This window comes from Gavia stellata, chromosome 3, assembly GCF_030936135.1.
Source record: "Gavia stellata isolate bGavSte3 chromosome 3, bGavSte3.hap2, whole genome shotgun sequence".
NCBI lineage: Eukaryota > Metazoa > Chordata > Aves > Gaviiformes > Gaviidae > Gavia > Gavia stellata.
Window position 1 is genome coordinate 13,420,205 of NC_082596.1, and position 23,590 is coordinate 13,443,794.

Consider the following 23,590-nt stretch of genomic DNA (forward strand, 5'->3'; position numbering starts at 1 on the left):
GTCTGTAGCTTACTGTGGTGCTCAGTGAGTAAACCACACTGGTGGGGCCACCTCACGCATCAGTCTGAGGTGACAGCAGGAAGGTTAAACACAGCAGGTTCACCAAAACAGTCGGGAGGAGGGTTAATTGGAGAGAGAAAGGAGCAAAGAGGGGAGGGGATTCACTTAGTCCCTCTGATGGGACACCAGGGTTAACCAGCATTAGAAAAAGGGCTGGTCTCCGCTAATCATGGTGAAGCAAGTAGCTCCTCCTTGTATTTGGGGCCCTAAATGAGCGCTTGGTGTTGACCTATCCCCCTGGAATGAAAACCTTTTACAAGAGCTACAGAAAGATTGTTAATTATAGAAAAGCTATCATCGCACACACCCAGCTTGCTACCTGTAAAATTAAGCATCTGTTCAGAATGATTAGAGAGAAAAAGGACTGTCTCTTCACATTGTTTTTTGAACTTGTATATTCTGAATAACGGTTGTGACTGTTCTCCTTCTTAACAGCCTCTATCCTGAAACTAGATTAAACCAGGCAAAGTCTTGTGTCTGAGCCTCACTAAAGGGAGTGTGTCATGGATTGCAGGCACTGGGAACCAGCTGAGGATGGCAGCTCAGTATTTAAATCACAGGACATACTCAAAGTAGGGAGGGATGAGAACCTAATGCTCTGCAACAGCTTAAAGGGTCGGTTGAGCAATGCACAGGAACTCTGTGTATGTATGATTCAGTCACCTACTTGAAGGGTAAAAAGTGCTTAACATAAGCCGTTCATCTAAAATGTGGATCTTTATATTCTCAGTTCTGCTATTGTCTAACCTGGGCAGTGCATGCGATGCCCTGGGCACTGGGTTAGCATCTATATAGAGGATGTTAGCAGGCAAATTTCTGCTGCTGTGCGCATTCACCATCAGTCTTGACATCACTCAAAAATAGCAAGTAACGACATCTTCACTCACTCAAAGCATGCCTGCCACAGCAGCATCATGCAGAAAGAGCTGGCATTTCATCCAAACACTGATAAATCAGACCTTTTACACAGGTGCATCTGGTTAAATCCAGAGCTGCCCCCTCTTCAGAGAACTCTGAGCACCAGTTTATCAGGCATCCCAAGTTCCATCATCTCTATCTCTTCTGGTGAAGCTGGTTCAGAGAGACAGAAACCACAGATCAACTCTCCCACTCTGCAGATGACTGCCCCGGCAACTGGCCTCCTATCCGTAGTCCATACTGGCACCCAAGGAATCTGTGTGTTAGCAGCCTATCTGCATAACCAACCAGCTGTGCTGCATCTGGCAACAGAAAGTGTAAGTTTCTACATTCAGCCAGCCCTTATGACACAGAAAAAGAAATGTCTGGATGAAGTGAATCAATCCCACCGTTGTTCAACAGTCTGTCTCTGCTGTTAACATGCTGAGTAAATTCTCTGGAACTAATGGGAGATAGACTAATAGAATATGTATGTAACAATACACCTATGTAACAGTGATATACATGTAAGTATTTTTGAAGTTTTTATATTTTTCCATACTTAACAAATAAAATGATTCCTTTATACTTAAAACCGTTACTGTGCTTTTCCTCACCAAGACTGAAGTCCATCACAAATGTTTATTGTAGTCTCAATCCCAGTAGGTTTCCAAGGCCTGGCTGCTGGATAAAGCCTTGAGCGGCCTGGTCTTACCTGATTTGAACAGGAGATTGGACTAGAGACTGCCTGACCCTTCTAACCTGAATTATTCTACCAGTCTGTGATTCTATGATGTGCTAGTATATAAAGTAGAACAGATCCAAAACCAGATAATTCCATATCCCATCTTAGTTTATTTCTGTAATCCCATGTTTAGGGCACTCTTCTAAGATGTGGGAGACTTTGCTCCAAACCCCCAATCAATGTGATGGCTTTCCTGGGTTCCCCTGCAAGGATGCAACTTGATACCACCTCTAAGGAAATTCAGCAGCAAGCCACCCTGTATGGGGGAGGCTTTCTCATTCCCTTCCCCCCAGCCGTATGTTCCTGCTGATTTCCTTATACCAGCAAGAGCAGCTGTCTGACCTTACAGCAAGCCAGTTCAAGGGGCCAAGAGGCAGGAAAAAAAACTCCACTTCACTTCTTTCTGTCAGTTTAGCTTCCTACCCTGGATTACCATGGGGCCAGACAAATGCCAAGTACAACCGCACAGGGGCAGGTGACAATGCGCAGCCAGCGTAAGAAGGAAAAGCAACTGCATCTTCCAGCAACTGCCAGCACCAGAACAGTTTAACTGAAATGGCAGGCATTTAGTTCTGCCCTCATACAGCACAGAAACCTAGATACTTACCTGGTTTTACATAGTGCTTGGGAGTTCAAGATTGTACTACTAAGTCTATGATCCTTTTGTCTGTCTGGCCTTTAGGCTTCTGCCAAATAAGCGTAACTGATAAAATTAGTGACTAAACTGAGATGCACTATCTTGTTTATGTAAGTGATGATAGAAATCATAACATAAAGAATATCTCACTTCTAAAATGTGGTGACATTTAACAATTTGAGCTACATTGTTCAGCATTTTATGCATGTATTTTTCCAAAAGCTTTTCTTGCAGCATGTAAACGCTCTTTTCAATTTGGGCAAAGTAGATGGAAAAGTAATATGCTTATGGTGGGACGTCTGTCTTTGATTTGACATATTAAAAACCAAGTTCATTCTTACATAATCAAAATAAAAGTTTTTATTCAGTTCATTATATTTCTGATTGGGTATTCTATTTGCCCAAATACTTACTCTGTGTAAAGAAATGTAAACCATAAATACAATGTAAGAGCAGCAAAACAAAACACACATACTCAAAACAAAAGCAGGGAGAACTTCTTTCTTCACTTCACTTCACTGTCCTTCCAAGGAATAGCTGTAGTCAGTCTGTCTGCCAAATCGATGCACAAAGTCTGGAAGGGGGAACACTGAGCCCCATCCCACTTTGGGATTCATACTGATGAAATCATCCAAGTTCATCTTGGAGTCTAAAAAGGGACCAGAAAAGAGAAATATTAAAGTTCCTGATGCAGCTTCCGTAGCACAGGTATGTATCTATAAAGAAAATGCCAGAAAAACCCTCTTTGATAGTTCAGTTCAAAATAGTGAAGAGTTCATAGTGCACTTGCTGAGCAGCAGTCCAGCAAGATGCTGCAAGATTGTACGGTGCTACGGAAACATCTATTTCCAGTCTCTGAAATGTTGCTTTTGCCCCTGATCCCTCTCTCTGCCCATGGCAATAATCACATTACTGGATCAGTAAGCATCCTTAGTCATTAGAAACCAGCGTGTGTAGGAAAGAGTAAGATATTTCCCTGCAACAGCAGCCTAGAAGGGTTGACTAGTGTCGGAGAACTCGAGTGCAAGTAACAACCAACACAGGGAACTGCAATGCAGCAGGTGTTCGCAGTCATCTTGCATTTACACATATCTGATTACTCAAAGGCAGGGGAGATACTATTCCTCCATTAAGTTCTAAATCAAAGCCAACTGAGTCAGCTTTTGCACTGACTACAGAGGAACTGGATCAGAGCAGCAGTCAGAATTGGAAGTTGCTTAGTGTCTCTCAGAAGCGATGAGCCCCTTGGCAAACCTACAGTTTGTTACTCCCCAGACTGCAGTATTTGCTCTGTATCTGCTTTCCCTCCAGCCCTGAACTTTGCCCTCACACCAGCCCAACTGCAAGGCCAGAATATGCAGACTGGAGGAAACGTCTGATGTAACCCAGTCTACAGCTTAGAGGGATGCTCAGGTGAAGAAGGGCACAAACCTAGGCTGGGGGCAAGCACTTTTCTTTTGAATCCTGAACCACTGAATGAAGTCAGAGGGGGAAAAGGTTAACTGCCGTAGTTTCAAGAGAAAAGTAACCATGGCTGCTCTTTGCCAGGAGTCTGATCTGCTCTGACCCCTGTAGGAAAGGTAGAAACCATTCTGTCCCGTTCGTGGATCCCAGAGAGCTCAGTGGAAAGTGCTGGTCTGCAGTTTTAGGTTTAGGTGCCTTATGCATCCTTTTTCCGGAACTGGCCCGGTACAAGCTTTGCTGACTCAGAACCATGCTGATCAGAGGTTTCCGATTCCTCAGCCTATTCAGCTCTGACTACAAACATCCGTGGGCTTGTTGTTTTATGTTCTCACTGACGATCTGCACAAATAATCTTTTTAAATGTCCATTTCAAGAAAACTGGAAGAGAATGAGTTTAAAGAACAGAGTGGGAGAACCATTGGATTTACCGTGACAGCTTTCCTGCTGTACTTAAGTATTTATTTTAATACAGATTATTCATGTGCACATTTAAGGATAAAGAACCAAACAAGAGTAGGCTCTAATGAATGGATTATAAAATCCATAGGATGGAATTTGCTTCAGCTGCAAAAAGCTTGTGTAATTAGGCTTACCATTATGGACAGCGTAAGTGAGGAAGGGAAGATGATGTCTGGGAATCCCAGACCCAGGAGTCCCAGCCATAACCCAGCCCCCAAAGCCCTCTGTTTGCACCACACCTACACTATGGCACAGCTTTGTGATTTGCCTAATCCCAGCTCTCGCCACTTCTGAGGTCTAGCCCCTAACTCTTTTCTTGTTAACCTGTTTGGGCCCTGCACATGGAAAATCCTTATGTCCAGCCAAGCATGGTCCTACTGCTGAAGTGGGTCTGGCAGAACGGGGCCGATTTCTATCTGTGTGGGAATTTAATATAGCACAAGCCCAGCAATTTGCTGTTGTAGCTCAAGAACAATTAGTAGCGCATAACAGCACTTGCTTACTGCTAGACTGGTAAGCCTGTTCTCCAGTTCCCAACTTGTCTTTTCCTCCCAGATGCTTTTGTTTTAAAATTAATGTGATTCTTCATATAGTTTAAGATTTGAAAGATACATAATTCCCTGCTTTATGTGCACTGAGTGTAGCAGAATAATAATTTCATAAAACTGTTCTGTGAATGGTAAAGAAGCCCAAAGTGGGTTGTTCCAGTAGAGTTACAAACACAGCTGCTGCTGTTAACAACTTCAAGTTGCTGTCACAATGTCTGTAGGAAGTGAAATATTCTCTTAAATTCAGAAAGATTGTGGCAGAGCATAACACAGTCCATCAGAGAGGTTTAATGAAAGGAAAAATTGTTTCAACAAAGCAAACAGGAACATTCCTGTGAAGAGCGGATGGTCTAAGAACTGGTCAGTAGGTGGCACTGAAGCAGTATGAGAGCTATCCATCGGAAAAAACAGTGAGACCTCTCCCGTTTTATTCAATTCAGGAGATAACAAGTCTCTCTATGCCTCTCTTCTTACTCATGCGCTGTATCTGAATGCCATTCATGTTATGTTAGACCTTGCAGCTTTAGGAAACAGCTCAGCAAAATGCATGAGAACACCACGAAGCCCTCGTCCTGAAGCAGATGAAGAATGACAAACAGCAGAATTTACAAAAGAGACATTTGGATGCTTCAGTTGACAAACCAGGAGGATTTCTCCACAAAAGCAAGGAGGAGCATACTTTATAAAACATTTATACAAGGTCAAGAGCACCAGAATTTTTTTTTTTTTTTTAAAGATTTACATTACACTTGCAGTCCTCCTCAGGTGCTGCGGCTATTATACTAGCTTGCATTTGTGCATGCTCAGAGCCAATGCTTCCTCTTTGATGAAACCCACTTTGTTACACACACACACACACACACAGAGCCAATGAGACCTAGCTGGCACATTCTGGGATATTCCCGCATAATTTTATTTTTTTAATCAAGTCTGACATCCCAAGCAGGGATGGAATAAAAGGCCACGCACTATCAGATGGCATTGTTAGCCATGATACTTGTGGCTTCTGCCAACAGCAGCTCGAAAGCAACGTTTCAGCCAAGCCTCAGCTTGGCTCACAAACCTTGGACTAATTCTGCATAACGACAGCTGCCGAAGGGCTGCTGGAGGTGAGCAAGTCCGAAACAAAGTCTCCAAGATCAGCTCTGCTGCTGCCTAACCTTGGGGGCACCTAAAATACTTAGAAAGTTGGGCTCTTCACAGACTTGCATAGGTGTCTACAGTTCTCTGTAGATCCCCCTCCCTTGCCTGAGGAGAGAGAGAAGTGTTTGGGCAGGCGGAGTCGGAAAGGCTATTAGCACACTCAGCCGGAGGGTGCTGTCCCCACAGCTGAGACATAACCGACTGTGCAAACCACCTTGGTCCATCTCGGTGTAAAACAAAAGCTGGTCACCTTAAATTATCTTTCACAGAAAGCGGCGTAAATTTCAGTGAGCCACTCACGGAATTTAAATACTTCTATCCTTAGTTGTACCTTTATTGCCTCTACCCCGACTTGATTCTTTACTTCCACAAAAGCTCATGAAGTAAGGACCTAACCTGACAGACTGGAGTTTTAGTCTCAAATGAGAAGAGCAGAAGTTTCCCATGAAGTGCATATGAGCTACTTGGATCTGTATCAGTGCTTCTTTTTTGCTTTCACTAGGATCCTACCACCACCTCAGAGAGGAGATACAGAAAGAAACTGCAGACATCTGCCCGGCCTCTGCCTAGCAGCTTGCCTGTTACATAGATGTGTCACAGACAGCGCCTCCAGAATTTCTCAGATGTCCTACTCATGCTCTTCAAAACAAAAAAAACACCAAGTAAACCCCCATCATTTATGACTACCAGGGATTTTAATAATACTAAAAAAGAACAAAAAGCCTTTACAAATCAGTCCTGTCAGTGTGCTCCCAAAGACCTAGGGAGAACTGAAATTCAAACCAATGCTTTTAAGTGTTAGACCTGATGCTAACAGTTGTATATAAGCAGTAAGAGCATCTGTTCTGAGTAATTTTGAAATGCACTGTGCAAGCTGTATTTTACACAGGCTTGCAGTACGGAGGGCTGATCTCATCAGGACTCATGAAGTAAGAGGACTTAAAAGAAACCCCCCTGCTGGGCTCACCAGCCCTAGAATGATGAATCCGTGCACCAAATTGCATCTTCTTAATTTTTATTATTTGAACAAAATACCAGACTGGCCCCTGTTTTCTTTCAACTGGCAACCAGGTGGGACCAGGCAAGTCTGCTGCAGCTCAGGTATGCTTATTCCAGCAGAGCTGCTTTGAGAATAGGGCTAGGTGAGAAAGCACCGTGCACACAGTTAGGTTAGCCAGCTTCTCCTGGCACGCATGGCAGCAGAGCAGAACAGAGGCCCAAGCAATGCCAGAAAGAAACACAGAGGCCTAGCTCTGGAAAACGGCTAGAGCAGAGCCAGTTGCAAAAGGCTAACGCTTGGCATGTGAGTTCTGATAAGATATTGAGGAGTTTCAGGTTTTTTTATTCAGTCAGTTAGTTTGGTGTTGTTTGTGGGGGGTTTTTTGTCTTAAAATAATGCTAAGGTTCTTAAAAAAAAAAAAAAATCACGTGGTTCCAACTTCAATTTTTTTAAGCATGGACTAGAATTTATAACTGAAGCTTATTTTAGAAGGTTTATTTTGCAACTCCATGACCAGCACAAAAACAGTTTAAGAATTATTCCTTTTGAGTTAATATTAAAAAAAAAAAAAAAAAAAAGCTGAACTGGTTACTGATAGAGATTCCTTGATTCCATTCCAAAAGGAATGTCACAGTCATTAAACATTTCCTGGTATATTTCATAAAAAAAACCCCTATCACTGGTCCCAGCATCCTGTCCCAGCTCAACACTGGGTAATTACATTATTCTACCTATGGTCTTGTTTAACTTACATTTGACTTGGATACTATGGAATTTCCTTTTCCAAAGTGCTATATTCAGACTTAACAGCTGTCCTGCTCTGGAAGAGGCAATATTTTAGTATCGAGAGTAAACATTCTTGTCTTTTTAAGTTTATTAAAAGCTTTAAAACCCTGTGGGATAAGAAGAGCAGTGTATATAAATGTAACTAATATGCTTTAACACAGCAAATTGTAGCAACACAATAGTACCAGAGCACCGATTACCTTTAAATAACAGGAGTTCATGGACACATTTCACAGCACAATGCTCATACGTTAAAAAAGACGGACACATTTTTATTGCACTTTTTCAGCCTTCACGCTTTTTTTTTAAACATCAAAGAAGACATATAGCACACAGAAGTAACAGAAGAACCTTGTATGCTTTTGTATTGGGTTTGCCTGGCAAGGTTTTGGTAGCAGGGGGGCTACAGGGGTGGCTTCTGTCAGAAGCTGCTAGAAGCTTCCCCTATGTCCGATAGAGCCTATGCCAGCTGGCTCCAAGAGAGACCCACCACTGGCCAAGACTGAGCTAATCAGTGACGGTTGGTAGCACCTCTGGGATAACATAGTTAAGAAGGGGGAAAAAAACCTGCGCACCACCAGCAGCAGTCAGAAGAGAGGCATGAGAACATGTGAGAGAACCTACTCTGCGGACACCAAGGTCAGTGAAGAAGGAGGGGGAGGAGATGCTCCAGGTGCCGGAGCAGAGATTCCCCTGCAGCCCCTGGTGAAGACCATGATGAGGCAGGCTGTGCCCCTGCAGCCCATGGAGGTTAATGGTGGAGCACATATCCACCTGCAGCCCCTGGAGTACCCCATGCCAGAGCAGGCAGATGCTCGAAGGAGGCTGTGACCCCATGGAAAGCCCACGCTGGAGCAGGCTCCTGGCAGGACCTGTGGACCCGTGGAGAGAGGAGCCCATGCTGGAGCAGGTTTGCTGGCAGGACTTGGGACCCCGCAGGGGACCCACACTGGAGCAGTCTGTTCCTGAAGGATTGCACCCCGTGGAAAGGACCCATGCTGGAGCAGTTCATGAAGAACTGCAGCCTGTGAGAAGGACCCATGTTGGAGAAGTTTGTGGAGGACTGTCTCCCATGGGAGGGACCCCACACTGGAGCAGGGGAAGAGTGTGAGGAGTCCTCCCCCTGAGGAGGAAGGAGCAGCAGAGACAAAGTGTGATGAACTGACTGCAACCCACATTCCCCGTCCCCCTGTGCCACTGGCAGGGAGGAGGTAGAGAATTTGAGAGTAAAGTTAAGCCCGAGAAAAGGGGAGGGGTGGGGGGAAGGTGTTTTAAGATTTAGTTTTTATTTCTCATTGTTCTACTCTGATTTGATTGGTAATAAATTAAATTAATTTTCGCCAAGTCAAGTCTGTTTTGCTTGTGACGGTAACTGCCAAGTGATGTCCCTGTCTTTATCTCGACCCATGAGCCTTTCGTTATATTTTCTCTCCCCTGTCCTGCCGAGGAGGGGAGTGATAGAGCGGCTTCGGTGGGCACCTGGCGTCCAGCCAGGGTCAACCCACCACAGCTTTTGTAATCATCTTCTCAAGAGCTTAGGAATTTGGCTACTCTAAATTACAGCAAAATAATAATAAATAACAATATAAATTAATATAATGCTATGATCTAAATGTGCCTCACAAACAAATTGATACTAAAACAATATGTGGTCAATTCTGTCAGCCATTAAATTGCAGTCACCTCTAACATGAAATATGTAAGCAATGTAATCTTGTGCAAACACAAATTAACATGGAAAGCAGAGTACTCTATCTAAGTGAAACAACAGGGAGAAAACAGTTATCTGCAATGGAATTTGGCATAGATGTGAACATTAATACCCCAAGCTCTTGGATGATAACAAAAGGTCTGCCACCCAGTTTTCCATCAAGTTTAAAATAAGGCGCTTTTATGCCTGATAAAACTGTGCTGAGACACTACTTTACCAGTCTCTAAAGGAATAGAATTACCAGTTCCACTTGTTGACAGCAATGTTTTCTAAACCTGTATGTTGGCCTGCAAGGATAAGTGGTCATGTACAGAACTGCATCACTGAAACACAGGGCTTAGATTCAGCTAAAAGTTAAAGCACGTGCTTGTTCCACAACAGTTAAACCTAGACTCCTCACTGACTTACAGCACTGTGCGCACTGAAGCATGCATCATTGTAAGATATCTCAAGTGAATACAGGGAAGAAAAAAAACAAAGCTGGAGAAACTGGTACTGAATGGAAGTTGAACTAAACATCCTGGATCTAATACGATTTATTCCTGTTCTGACCCAGATCTTGAAGCTACCAAGTGAATGACCTTCCACCTTCAGTGGGTGCAGGGTAACGAGTTTCCTTCGTCTGCAACATTCAGCCAACTGACCAGGAGACCAGGGCACATCAGTACAGAGCTGGAATACTGTGTCCAGTGTGGAGCTCCTCAGTACAAGATAACCCCCAAAACAGTGACATACTGGACTGAGCCCAGAAGACGAACATCAAGTTGTTTGGGGCGGGAGAAGATGGTATTCAAGGAGAGGCTGAGGGAACTGCACCTGTTCAGTCTTAAACAGAGAAGGTGAAGAGGAGACGTTTCTGCTGTCTACATCTACCTAATCAGAAAACACAGAGAAGATGGAGCCAGAGCCTTCTTGGAGGAGCATGGCAACAGGACAAGAAGCAAAGAACAGAGTTGGAACATGGGAAATTCTGATTAGATACAAGGAAAATATTTTATTTTTTTTTTACCATGACAGTGGTCAAATATTGGAACAGACTGCCCAGAGAGACGGTGGAATCTCCATCCCTGGAGGTGTTCAAGGCGAGACTGACCAGAGCCCTAAGGAACCCCTGTTTTGAGCAGGGGTTGGACTGGATGACCTATGGATGTGCCTTTCAGCATGGCAAGGTACAGAGCAAAGAAATAGAGCATGGCAGAAACTGAAGAGCTATGTATCTTTCACTATCTATTAACATTGCAGAGACAATCTGGAGGTTGGTTGAGACCCTGTGGCTGCTACTCAACAGTGAGGTAAAGCTCAGCCAAGCAAGAAAGATCAGGGGAGAGTTACAGGGTTTGCAGTGATGGAGTCATTCACTGCAGCTGGAGGTACATGTACACATCTGAAACTGTCCGAGTCATTCTGTAACTTGCTATCTGCAAGTAATGTTTCCTACCATTCTGATTTGAGTAGAAGTTTTCACTCCTGGTCTGGCCTGATCTATATTCCTCATACTTTCATTAGCTCTCAACTATCACAAGAATAAGGTTTCCCCAGGCAGAAAGTCCTCAGCAACCAGGAGGCCCCAGCTAACACTGAACCGGCCACTGCAGTCCAGGCATCCTCCACTCGCTGCACTACCTTTGTGTGCTGGTTTCGGCTGGGATAGAGTTAATTTTCTTCATAGTAGCTAGTATAGGGCTGTGTTTTGGATTTGTACTAAAACCAGTATTGATACACAGGGATGTTTTAGTTACTGCTGAGCAGTGCTTACACAGAGTCAAGGCCTTTTCTGCTTCTCACACCGCCCCGCCAGCAAGTAGGCTGGGGGTGCACAAGAAGTTGGGAAGGGATACAGCCGGGACAGCTGACCACAACTGACCAAAGGGATATTCCATACCATATGATGTCACGCTCAGTATATAAACTAGGGGGAAGGCTGGCCGGGGGACCGCTGCTTGGGCTGGGCATCGGTCGGAGGGTGGTGAGCAATTGTTTTCATTTGCATCACTTGCCTTTCTTGTTTGTTGTTGTTTTCATTACAATTTTTATTATTATTATTATTATTATTATTATTTTTATTATTATTTTACTTCATTTCATTTATTAAACTGTTTTTATCTCAACCCACGAGTTTTCTCGCTTTTACTTTTCCTATTCTCTCCCCCATCCCGCTGGGGCAGGGGAGGAGTGAGCGAGCGGCTGTGTGGTGCTTAGTTGCCAGCTGGGCTTAAACCACGACACTTTGTATAAACCTTTACTGGAGATAAGGACCAAGACATAGAATTTAAGGTGCTTCATAACCTGGACTGTCTAGAGAACACCTAAAGCTTCACAATGAAGACTACTACAGCTGTGCTCCTGCCCGCATTCATCATTCATTTCTACTCTAGTGTGAAACACCAAGCTTCCTTAGAAGCCAAAGCAAAGATTAAGAATTAACTTCCCAGCAATTTAAAACCACGATAAACTTGGACCTAAACACAAAACATGTTTCTTTGACCCTGCCTTCTCTAACATAAATACATAGCAGTACTGCATTATTAAAAAAGCAACAAAACCAAACATGCAGAGCAGTAACATGAAAACTCTTTCAAAGCAAAACTTCACCACACTTTTTTCCATCTGCGAAGAAAATGAGAGAACAAACAAACACACACAAGGCAAGTGTTAGCCAGCTTGCCAAACACATGACTAGAATAAGCTGAAACACTGTGTGGTAAGAATGGTTTAAGGAGCTCTACAGAATAGAAGAGATGGCAAGTCTTTACTTCACTCTCTGCTTGGCCCAGAGGCTATTATCTAGACTATCACTTAAAAGAGGCTTAAGGCTTGGGGACAAGTTTGCTCACTTGCCAGTTTGCCTTAAAGTGTCCTCAGGTCCACACACCTGGTAGAGAAACCTCAGACATCTCATGCAGGCAAACCCAGCATGCTGAGCGGAGCCTGAAAACTTCCTCCCGTCCAAATAACCTGCTCTGGCAGGATGGGACCTGCCAGCTAAAGTGTGGTATCATCAGTGCGTTAAAAATTCACTTGGTGCCCCCTAAGCAAGTTAGTTGGCCTCTTTGCTTCAGTTCCCTGCTGTAACGAGAGAACAGTATTCCCCACCTCTCATTCTCTGCTCAGTTTACGAAGATCAGTAATTAATGTTTGATAATGGTAAATGCCAGGAGGCATGCTAGACTTTACACGCTCAGAAAAGGAAGCGCCAAATGCTTCATAGCCCTACCTTTTTTTCCACAGGAAATAATAAGCTAGCTGGATGTGCTTCCAGACACGTGCTATGGAAGCATATTTATTTCTTGTGTGCATCTTTGACTAGGTCACTCAACACCGTTAAGCAGGAAAAAGGAGCTCTGGCAGCTTACCTGCAGTTTCAATGCAAGGGTATGAAGGAGGAGGTTTCTGCCATTTCCCGTTTGCATCTTTCATATGAGATCTGTCTGAAGCAAACGTCTTCAAATACAAATCTGCCCGAATCATTCTGATTTTCCTAAATAATAATGCAACACTGTATCAAAAGATCCATGTATACAATACTGTATTAGTCACTCAGAACAAGAGACCCTTCCTCCCATCAAGGAGCATTAATTTCATTAAATACATAAATCAGCAATATTATGCCAAGCAGTTAACTAGTTAACAAGAAACTAGAGTGGGAAAGAAAAGGGCTTTTGATGACTAAGGTAAAGAGCTTTAGAAAAATAACACAGTGCATCTATTTTACTGGAGCATAGCAGAAAACCTCTGTCACTATGCAGCCACAAAGAGACCTTCAGCTTTGATTTCATGAAATAACATTCATGGTCTCTATATTTTGTGTCATCACCTGCGAAATTCTGGATGAAGGCTGTCATCCAACCTAAAGGCCTCCACACTGTACACGTCAAAAGGACACGGAAACGGCAACACTGTGTCAAGGTCATAAATGAAGTTCTGCTCTCCGCCGGAAACATGGAGTAACATGGTAGTCCTGGGAAGAAGGGTAATTGCCATTAGTTAAACAGCTGCTAGTGAGAAACTGGCAAAGGGAGTGAAAAACAAAATGCTTCCTAAAAGCAGAAGCTATAGATCCTTTCTTTAAATCCTGCTTTCTGCCCTTGAAGTATTAAGCCTGTTACACTTCTGGCAGCAGGAGAGAGATTTCCTAACACCTGTCTCACCCATCGTGCCTTTCAAGAAACCTTGGTACTCTCCCCATTCCTTTGCGGCCTCCTTTGGTTTAAGCCTGGACAGCTAAACTAAAGTGTACCCTACTCCTAAGAAAACAGCAAGTCTCTTTCATGTCCCACACCAAAGGTTGAGCGGGATAAGCATTTTTGTCTCAGACCCAGTCCTAAATAAAAGCTCACAACGCTATATGATGACGTAACATTAAAACTACCTAGTGATCTCTCCTAATAAGAGATGTTGTACCTGTTGCAGTAACACGGTCTGTGAATTTGAGTGCCGAGTGTTCAGCTGCCAGAAGCAGCTGAAAAAGCAGCATGCAACTGAAAAAGCAGCAAATGGCTCAGATCAAGAGGGCCGTAGGAGTAAGACGAATTCCTGTAGTAGCTCTTGAAGCTGGGAAAAAAGGCCTATGGGCACTCTATCACACTTTTTCAAGGTAACTGTTTTGTCTTGACACTTGGGTTCTGAGGTGCAGTTTTACTCCTTAACGTTTAAGAAACATGGGTGTGGTGGAGGTTTGGAGAAATTGGAGTTCCTTATGTTAGGTGTCAGGTACGTACACAGCAGACTCAGGATTTCTAAAAACTGGAAACCATAAAAACACTGAATTTGACACTGTGTAATTCTTGACTAGATCTCAGCTTGACAGGTAAAGAGAAACTGATCGCCCAAATAAAGATTAGCCATAGCTTAGCTACAAGTGATTGTGCCTTGGTTACATTTATTACGTGCAAACAGAATTAAACCCCCTTTATATGTACTTGGTGCTTTAAAAGTTCCAGTTCCATAAAGCTGGAAAAAATCCTGAACTCAAACTTGAGGAAGGAATCTGACTTCAAAGCTATATGACCACTTTTTAAATAAGACTCTTCTAAAGTCACATCTGAACAAAAGGGTCACCAGTGTTAATCACAGCTGGATGAAAACGTTAACCGAAATTTAACCCCTTCCCTCACGCTACATCTAGAGAAATGAGGGGAAAAAAACAGGGGGAAAGCCCAAGGAGAGCAATAAGCTTAAGTGAAATGCTATAGACTGCTCAGTGAAGCAAAAGACGCAAGAAACAGTCCTGCCGGTACATTAGGAACAAAATGAATCCTATCAATAGTACCAAGTCCATTAGTTGATAGAAATTCTTCAGTACTGAGAATCTACAAACGGCAGAACTGTTCAATACACGGCTGTAACAGTCTCCAATGATAGATCAGTAGGCAGTGATAAATATCGTCTATTCCAATAATAACCAACAGTGACAAATGACAGCAATTAAGGCTGGACACCAGGACACTGGATCCAGCTAAAGCACGCACAGGTCATCAAGGGTGTTGCAAGAGAGGACATAATCCAGAAGAGAGTCATAAGAAACATTAAGAGAGTAGAAAAGTATGCCTCACAAGGAAAAGCTCTACCTCAAACCACTCGTTTACAAAGACAAGTTTGGGGACAATCGTAGCATACACACACATTACCCAAATGTGATAGCAGCAGGCTCTTCAGTCTAGCAAAGATACAAGAGCCACTAGCCTTAAGTTAAAAGCAAATAATTTCAGTTACAAAAAATGGCATCTGCTTCTCATGGGCTTAGGGGAATTCATTTAGCAACACAAGTGAAACAGACTGCCTTGCTGGCAATATTTAAAGACAGCAACAAAACGGTTTTCTGAACGATGCGTGCTCGCTCAAACAGGTCGTAATTCAGGGCAGTCCTATAGTTTGCATCATGCAGGTTGTTTTAAACAGGGTTTCTTTAAGCAGAAGCTTTCTTTTTTTTGTGTGAAATCCTTCTAAGCAAAACCAAGCAAAAACCAGACTGCTGGTCAAAACCAACAGCACAGCTTTTAAAATTCCCCTCTTGTTCCTATATTTAATGGAATATTTGTTTTCACGTTACAAGTTCCGTAACAAAATCCACTTTTTATTTACGTAATGTTCATACGCACTCTGACATCCCCAGCATGCCCTCTGTACATCTCTATTTCAAAAACAAGTGGCACCTACTCCAGCTTGCGGACCAAGAGACATCTCAGCCTTCGCTGTTTTACATGACGACGCTTTGTGCAAAGTAAACTTCTCCGTCCTTCTGTTAACTATTTAACCTTCCACAAAGTCCAAGCAGCTCAGAAATAAAGCACAAGTACCTACCAGACAGCGTTCACTACTGCAGATACTCTGAGCCCTTGTAGAGATCCAGAACTGCCTCCATTACGTGGTTTATTGAACTCGGTGTTGATCTCCAGTGCTGCACATCCTGATCTAGGGGAGAGCCGAGCATCAGAGCGCACCCCAAAACCCAGACACCCCCGGAAGAGTAAACCAGACACCTTCCCCAACTTTGCCTGCACATACACCGTACTGTTCCTCCACGCTCGCCCCCACTCTGCAACACCAAGGGATGCGAGACAACTCCGGAGCCAGAACTTCATGGCTCGTCGGCTGCTGTCAGTCTGTCCGTCCGTCCGTCCGTCCGTCAGCCCGAGCGCCAGCGCGGGCAGCCCGGTGGCAGCGGACGGGAACTCGCCAGCTCCTCCGGGCGCACCGGGACTGAACTTCTTGACTCTCCCTTCCTTCCGACGGAGGAGTCAGACGGGTCTTCCTCCGCCCTGTGGCGAGCAAAGCCACGCCCCGGCTCCCGGCTTCACCGCTGGCGCAGGGCGGAGGAGGAAGGAACGGGGAGAGGAGATCGTCCTCGGAGGGGTTCAGCCCCCCTGCGGGCCAGGGGAGGGGAGGGGGGGCACGCTGCAGTCCGCTTCGAAGTGACGCCCCGGCTCCCCCCCGCCCTGGCTCCCCCAGGCAGCCCGAAGCCCGCCGCCCCCGGCAGGCGATGCCCCCCGGCCGCGGGGACAGCGCCGGCCGCTCACACGCCGCCGCCAGACAATAGGGAGGCGGGCGGGGCGCGGCCGGCCCACCGCACCCACCCCGCGGGCGGCAGCTGGGCGGCCGCCCCCGCCGGGCCCGGCTCGGCCCGCCCGCCCCCGCCGGCCAGGAGCCGCCCTTGCCCCGGGGAGGCACGGGGCGACGGGCGCGCTGGCGCTGCCCCGTCGCCGCCGGGAGAGCACCTGGCCCGCTCCCCGGGGGGGAAGCGGAGGCGTGCGGGGGGCACGCCTCCCCGGTGGGGGTCGCCTTCCCGCCTCCCGGCGCCGAGAGCCCCCTCTCCGCCCGCGCCAGCGGCGGCGGGAGACGCGAGCCCCTACCTGACGGCGCCGCTCCGCCTCGCCCCCTCAGCCCGCGCCGCCCGCCTGCCGCCTTCGCTCACGGCCGCGCCGCCATCTTGCGTTTCACAAACTACTGCACTTCTTTTGGGGCGGGGGGGCGGCGGGTGAGCCGGGAACTCCCAAGGCCGCCGGCCGCCCGGGCCCTCGCCTCGCCGCCGCCCGCAGCGCCCACTCGCATCCTCCCGGCGCCTCGCTGCCCCGGGGCGGGTGCGCGGGGAGGCCGGGCAGCGGCGGCCGGTGCCTCAGCCTCCCTGGCAGGGAGCGGGGGCGGAGCCGCTCCGCCGCCGCCGCCCCGCCCGTCAGGCGGTGGACAGCAGCCGGAGGGCGGCCCGGCCCCGCCGAGGCAGCGGCGGGGGACTGCCTTGGCGCCGCAGGCCGGTGGCCGCCGGCCTCTCCTCGCCCTTCGGCCCGGCGAGGTGCCGGCGCGCAGCGGTTGCGCAGGCGGCAGTTCTCGGGTGGCAGGGGCGCCCTCACAGCCCGCTCCTTCGCCGCCAAACTTCGGCTCCGCGCTAGACCTTCCCGCCACGCACCCAGACGGCTTTTAGAGACAGCGTCGTCTCTGGCCCCGTGAGGGGTTTTTCCGACGCCAGCCCCGAGTTTCTCTCAGGCGCCCTGAGCTGTCGCTGAGGGAGGACATGGCCGCAGGGTCCAGAGCCCCAAACCAGGGGCGAATGAGCACAAAGTGACGGCTCTGAGGGGAAAACTCCCACACCACCACCCCCCCTTTTTTTTTTTGTTTAGTTAGGGAACTTGGAGAACGGGGACCTTTTCCTTTAGTACATAACCTAGCTGTTGAGGCAATATTTAGTTTTGACTCCCGCTGCCTACTTGTCAAAAGCGTTGCGTTTCTACATACTATTTCTTTGATCGCTGCTTGCCATTTTGGTTCAGACACTAGAATATGATTGTTTCCCCGAGGAAGAAAAATACAGGTGTGCCTCGTGGGAACCGTTAACAGTTGGTCATGGAAGCTCAAGATACACACAGCTACAATTTTTCTAAAAAACTGTATAGGTACAGTATCCTGTCGAGACTACTGCCAGGAAAGAGTTTGGTCAAAGCTTTGAAAAGCAAAAGTTTTGATTGCAGGAATGTTTCTGCTTCCTCATTTCCACACTGCCACTCCTGTTCAGTTTTTCAAACAGTCATCTTGGGGAACGTGGTCAGCAAACCACCCCCACAGTCCCATCGAAAATCGCTGACAGCAGTCAAGGTGGAGATCAAGTTGAGGAAAACTTAGGTTAATTCCTTTATTACCTTTCCAATGTAATACATTACATTAAAATGTAAATTTTCAATATAATTTTTCATCCTCCTGTGCTTGCCTTGGCCACATAAGCAATACACCTAGAGTGGGGTGTAGCTAGCTACACCTAGCTCATGGACAGTTCTTATTTTAAAGTCTTAAGGCTCATGCTGTTTTTTAAGTGTAAGATTGTTAATGATCAAAATTATTCTGTGCTTAAAATAGAGCAGACAAAAAAACCCAAAAAGGTGATTCATTTTTTATTAATACCCATCCAAACAATACAGATAAAAGAAAAAATTCTGCATAGTACACAGATGTTTGCACAAACACACTAGAAAGAAACAAACAAAGGAAACTAAAACATACGTAAGAAACTAAGAACAGAGGGATTGCACAGTTAGGCATTCAGCATCACCAGACGTTGTGTGTGTGAGGTGACATAACAGCAATGTATCATGCCACATACTCTATCACAACTGATATAAACTTTTATTCTCATAAACTTACACTTTGCCTATCCTCAATTTTTTGAAAAATAGCTGTCAAATTAACAGAAACATTTTCTCTGCTGGTTTGAAGAGGCATACATCTTCAAAATGGGGTATTGCTTTGCTTTTACTTAAATATACTTATCAGTAACAATATATTCACTTTTATGTAATAAACAGATGTAATTCTCCCCAGGTAACTAGAAAACTATTTACAATTTAATTCAACTACAAGCCACCTGACCTGCAACTAAGAATTTATATTAAAATGCAATTCTCTGGTATCAAGATTGTCATTATTACAAGCAAGACCCAACTTTACCTTAGAAAGTTACAGCAGTACATCTTGCTTTGTTTCAAGTTAGGTTTTTCTGACAGGCAAACATATGCCATAGCAAAAGTTCTTATGTTTGTGGAAAGAGTGTTTCTCCTACATACTTTCTTTAGGTTGTTAATTCTATGAAATCCACTTGAGGTGCTATCAGGTAATTAAAAAAAATTACCTCTGAACTGCATTAAGAGGTTTCTAAAGGATTTACTTTCCATATACCAAAATGAGATTTGGTTTAAAACCTTTATGTAATATGCAATTGACTGTACAGCACCACAAGCTACTTTAGAAAAATGTATTGCCACAAGCTGGAAAACGATGATAAAAGTGTATCAAGTTTTCAATTGTTTTCTTTTAAAGAGAGGTACTGAAATTATCTGGGAGATGTTCGTATCTGCAGCATTCCAAAGGCAATCACAGCAGTATGTCACATAAAAAAATATATATATAGGAGAAAAATATAAAATAAAAGCAGTTAAAGGACTTTATTTCAGCTTTCTTAAATTTCAAGGTGTATTTGTTTAATGTATGTATAAATATATATGTAGAAGTAATCTTTATTGAATTATGCACAGGTAACAGCATGCAATGAAAAGAAAACATTAGAGTAGAAGTCAAGTACGCTGAAATCAAGTATCACTGAGCATAACTGAAGGCTGTAATTTCTTTCTTCATTTCCTAATAAGAAAAAAAGACAAACTAGCAGTCAGCACAAATATAAGCTTAAGAACCCTGTTTATTTCTTCATAAAAAGAATGAAGAATCTGTACATACATACAATTGTCAGTAATATTTAGCAAATACATGTGCTACCACCACCACCACATCTTTCTATACCCACTAGCTTCAAACGCATCCTTATGCATCCAAAACAGAGAGTAGGCTAGAGAGACTGTGTGGATCCGTATCAAGAGACTATGGATCTGTATCAACAGTGGTTTCAACAACTAGAAAGAGGAGACAGTTCCTGAAAAGCCACAACTAAAAGCTGGAAATGTTGTTTTCTGCACTCTGAATAATGACTTGTCGAAGTCTCTCTCTTCATACAGTAGAGCTTGCTCCTGACTGACCTACACAGTCGCTCTGAATAGGAGATTTTTTTTTTTTGTTAAAGCTAAAGGTAGAAGTAGAAAACAAAGAAATCAAGTCCCTTTTCATTTAAGCATTAAAAGTTAAGTCACAAAAGCTCACAAACCCTGGGATAACAAACAAATCCCTTCTCATGCTAAAACACATCATTATCCTAGATGAGAGAAGGGCGCATTTTTCAGGAATGGCCTCCCCGAAGCCAAATAATCCTCACTGTTGCACAATCGGAACAGAGCATCTGTTCTAACTCTTCATCAGATGTGGAAGAAGAGATCGAGGTGACCAGGGCTGCAAAGAAGAGGCTTCCCCTTTTTTAAGGCAGACTGAGAGGCATAAAAAATTTTATCTATTCTCAGGCACAAGCGTCTCAAAGACAAATGGATTCAAGGATATTGAATCTGAAGACTGAATATCCAACCTATCTAAATCGACTCAATACTGGGAATGCCTGACTGGGACCACGGGTGCTTCTGGAAGATTTCTGCTGAGTTCTGACAGCTCAGAAATCTTCTCTTACAGGAAGAGATCACAGAATCTCACTCATTAGCATGAAACTGGCATAGGCAGAAATCTCCCCTATGTCAAATTAAAGATCATAGAATCGTTTAGGTTGGAAAAGACTTTTAAGATCATCAAGTCCAACCGTTGACCTAACACTGCTAAGTCCACCACTAAACCATGTCCCTAAGAGCCTCGTCCACATGTCCTTTAAATACTTGCAGGGATGGTGCCTCAACCACCTCCCTGGGCAGCCTGTTCCAGGGTCTGACAACCTTTTCAGTGAAGAATTTTCTCCTAATACCCTATCAAAACCTCCCCTGATGCAATTCGAGGTCATTTCCTCTTGTCCTGTCACTTGTCACTTGGGAGAAGAGACCAGCACCCACCTCCCTGCAACTACCTGAAAAGAGGTTGTAGAGAGCAATAAGGTCTCCCCTGAGCCTCCTCCAGGCTAAAAAACCCCAGCTCCCTCAGCCGCTCCTCATAAGACTCGAGATGCTCGAGCCATGCTAGTTAAAAAGAGATTCTGGTGAGACTAGAGAAAAATCTCAATGTCTTGTTATATTTCCTACTTAATTTCTTTTCAAGACTAGAACGACTACTATACCAAGTATTACCATGTCTGACTGCCTGTAAGGGGAGAAAGAGGAAGCAACAGACTGTGAAAAGCACCCTCCTTTCATAGCCCCCCACACCTAAAAAGGTTCTGGAGAAGGACTGTTTGCAGACTGAGGTTTACTGCTTTGAGAGGGCTGTGTGGATGGACCCATTGTCTTCAAGTTCAAGCCTTTTCCTGCTGAAACTGCCAACAATTATGCCAAATACAACAATGGTTTTGCAATATGGATAAATGTCTTCCAGACTGAAATGAAAAAGTCTTGTGACACAGGCGACTAAGCAGTAAAGAGTAATGCTAAATAAGCGTGATGTCCAGCGTGCGCACATACATACGCATAACACACACATGCATAACAGTGGTAGAAAGTGCTATAAGACAAAAAAATTTACCTTCACTAATTCGGTTTTGTCGTAATCTTCCCGATGTTGGTAAATGCACTGACTAAGAACAGCATATAGTTTTTCCAAGTGAAATATATTGAAGTTCTTGGTTATCACAGTGACAAAATGCAACAGTTGCTGAGGAAAAAAATGGGAACTACAAGTTTAGAAGCGCGCAAGATCCTTTGAATAGGCTCATTAGGTTTTCAGAAGCTAAACAATAACAATGCAACCAAGTGACATCTTGCTTTCTTATAATTTTAAATAAAATATGAGTGACACTTCAGAGAACAGATTAAATATCTCGCAAGATTTAACTGGAGAAAATGAGTTAATTTTTCATACTTCAGAAAAAAGGAAGGCTTACCTTTCAGACAATATTACTAATCAATCTATCACATCAACTATCATAATTGCAAATCAACTGCTTCCAGAACAGCAGGGAATGACACAATCCACTTTGTCGTAGAGTTGCTGCCGCAGCAAAGCCACTGTTGCATTTCATTAGAGAAACTGTTGCTGCAATGCAGGGCACCGTAAAATGGATCTTTGGAAGGCGGGCTACAGGTCTTCTAGATACAGCTGTCCCAGCTGGAAACAGAAGCATCCTTAGGTGCTCGCCTTTGCCCATTAGCTGAACGTGTACTGTGCCTACAACTCTGAACACACTGCTCAAGTGTCTAAAGCAGACCGGGAAGCAAAGTTAGATCACTTAGCTCCTACCTGTAAACTGAAGAGTGGATAAACTAGCAGAGTGACTCTGCCTGGAGCAGATTACTAATCTCTCACACAGTCGTTTCTGTTACCAAAGATGTAAATGTGATAATCTCTGGGAAAACAGCAGTAACAAGCTAGTGGCAGCACCTTCTTCCCCTGCTGCGCTGTTCAGTATCTGTGTTGTGTGAGGCTGTGTAGCTTAAAAGAGCAGCCACACCAAATGAAAATATTACTGCCTCACAAGTGCCCGTCATCAAGCTCTGCCTCCCTCAGATCAGCTAGCACAAAATTTGAGTATTCCCCTCAACTTCACTCTATACAACGTGCAGTTAAGACGCACAAAACCCATGCAGTGTGCTTTCAGCTGCTGCAAACAGAAAAGGTAGGATGTGACAGAGGTGTATGGTCAACATCCCATGTGAAACTGTTTCTCATTGCTGCCACGTAGATGATGGCATGCTCTTCTGTATGTTCATAAAGTTCTAGGACTGTTACCGAGCCAAGAAACCAACAACAACAACAAAAAAACCCAAACAAAACCAAGCAGCTACATTTTGGAGGTTCACCTAGCTTATTCGCTGCCGGTGAGTTCCAAAGAGGCTCTCTGGTATGAGCGGCTAGTTCCAATGGCACCCGTGTTAATGAAACAAGTTTTCTAAAAGATGCATTTCATGACTGTAGCTCTCCTCATAGCTGAAACATATATAAGCTGAAACATATATATAAGGTCTCTACTGTACCATTTCTCCAGTGGACAATAACTTCATAGCAGCCTGACTCTATGAAAAACCTGTGTGGCTTCTCTATATACACAGGCAGACATGAACAACAACCCCCCCTGAAATCTGCTTCCTTAGGAACCCAGCTTTAAAAAGTTAGTTTCACCTCTACAAATTAGGTCACAGCTTAAAAATGTGATGGAAATTGTGTTGACAAGCCCTTTCACCAAAGGGGATTCCTATCTGGTCACATTCTCCCCACACCAGGGAAACATCCATGTAATACTCCCTTTCTCATCATGGCAGGTAAACAGTAGCCCTGCTCTGCACTGGCCAACTTCCAGGACTCCAGCCTAGCAATTTTCCTAAGTTTGCTCACTGCAGTATCCCCTGAAGATCAGGTCCTTGTTCTACTCTCTCCAATTCATGGGAAGGAACCTCTTTTACCCCCTGCAGCTGGGCCCATTTTTAACCCTTTCCCCAACTGTAGACTGGGATAGCAACTTCTCTCCTACGAGGGACGCAAAAACCCTTATCACACTGTAACTGTATGAAGGCAAAATTCTAACACTAGGTTTTGAAAGAATTTCAGAAAAGTAGGTATTAGTATTTTATCCATGATGAGCTTTACGTCAAGCTGTGAACTTCAGGTTTAAGGTCATTGCTGCTAGAAATAA

General features: G+C 44.6%; 1 protein-coding gene and 1 pseudogene across 1 annotated transcript; both read right to left on the reverse strand.

Annotated features, from left to right (window-relative positions):
• Positions 1 to 2,687: 2,687 nt before the first annotated feature.
• LOC132316754 (protein N-terminal glutamine amidohydrolase-like) lies at positions 2,688 to 16,824 on the reverse strand. Its single transcript, XM_059815563.1, has 5 exons — positions 16,800 to 16,824; positions 15,751 to 15,861; positions 13,265 to 13,408; positions 12,804 to 12,928; positions 2,688 to 2,988 (listed from the first exon to the last, which is right to left on the reverse strand). The coding sequence occupies exons 3-5, from the start codon at positions 13,399 to 13,401 to the stop codon at positions 2,855 to 2,857; spliced, it is 396 nt and encodes a 131-aa protein (XP_059671546.1). The 5' UTR covers positions 13,402 to 13,408; positions 15,751 to 15,861; positions 16,800 to 16,824; the 3' UTR covers positions 2,688 to 2,854.
• A 2,700-nt stretch (positions 16,825 to 19,524) lies between these two features.
• Positions 19,525 to 23,590, reverse strand: part of LOC132322104 (ATPase family AAA domain-containing protein 2-like) — a 33,601-nt pseudogene continuing 29,535 nt past the window's right edge.

What these genes read in the sequence shown, in the direction of transcription:
- LOC132316754 (XM_059815563.1), bottom strand. Translation starts at nt 13,401, where the DNA reads ATGTTACTCCATGTTTCCGGCGGAGAGCAGAACTTCATTTATGACCTT. An exon ending in CTTCATCCAGAATTTCGCAG is followed by an intron (nt 12,929 to 13,264) that starts GTGATGACACAA and finishes ATTATTATTTAG; the next exon opens with GAAAATCAGAATGATTCGGG. An exon ending in CCCTTGCATTGAAACTGCAG is followed by an intron (nt 2,989 to 12,803) that starts GTAAGCTGCCAG and finishes GTCCCTTTTTAG; the next exon opens with ACTCCAAGATGAACTTGGAT.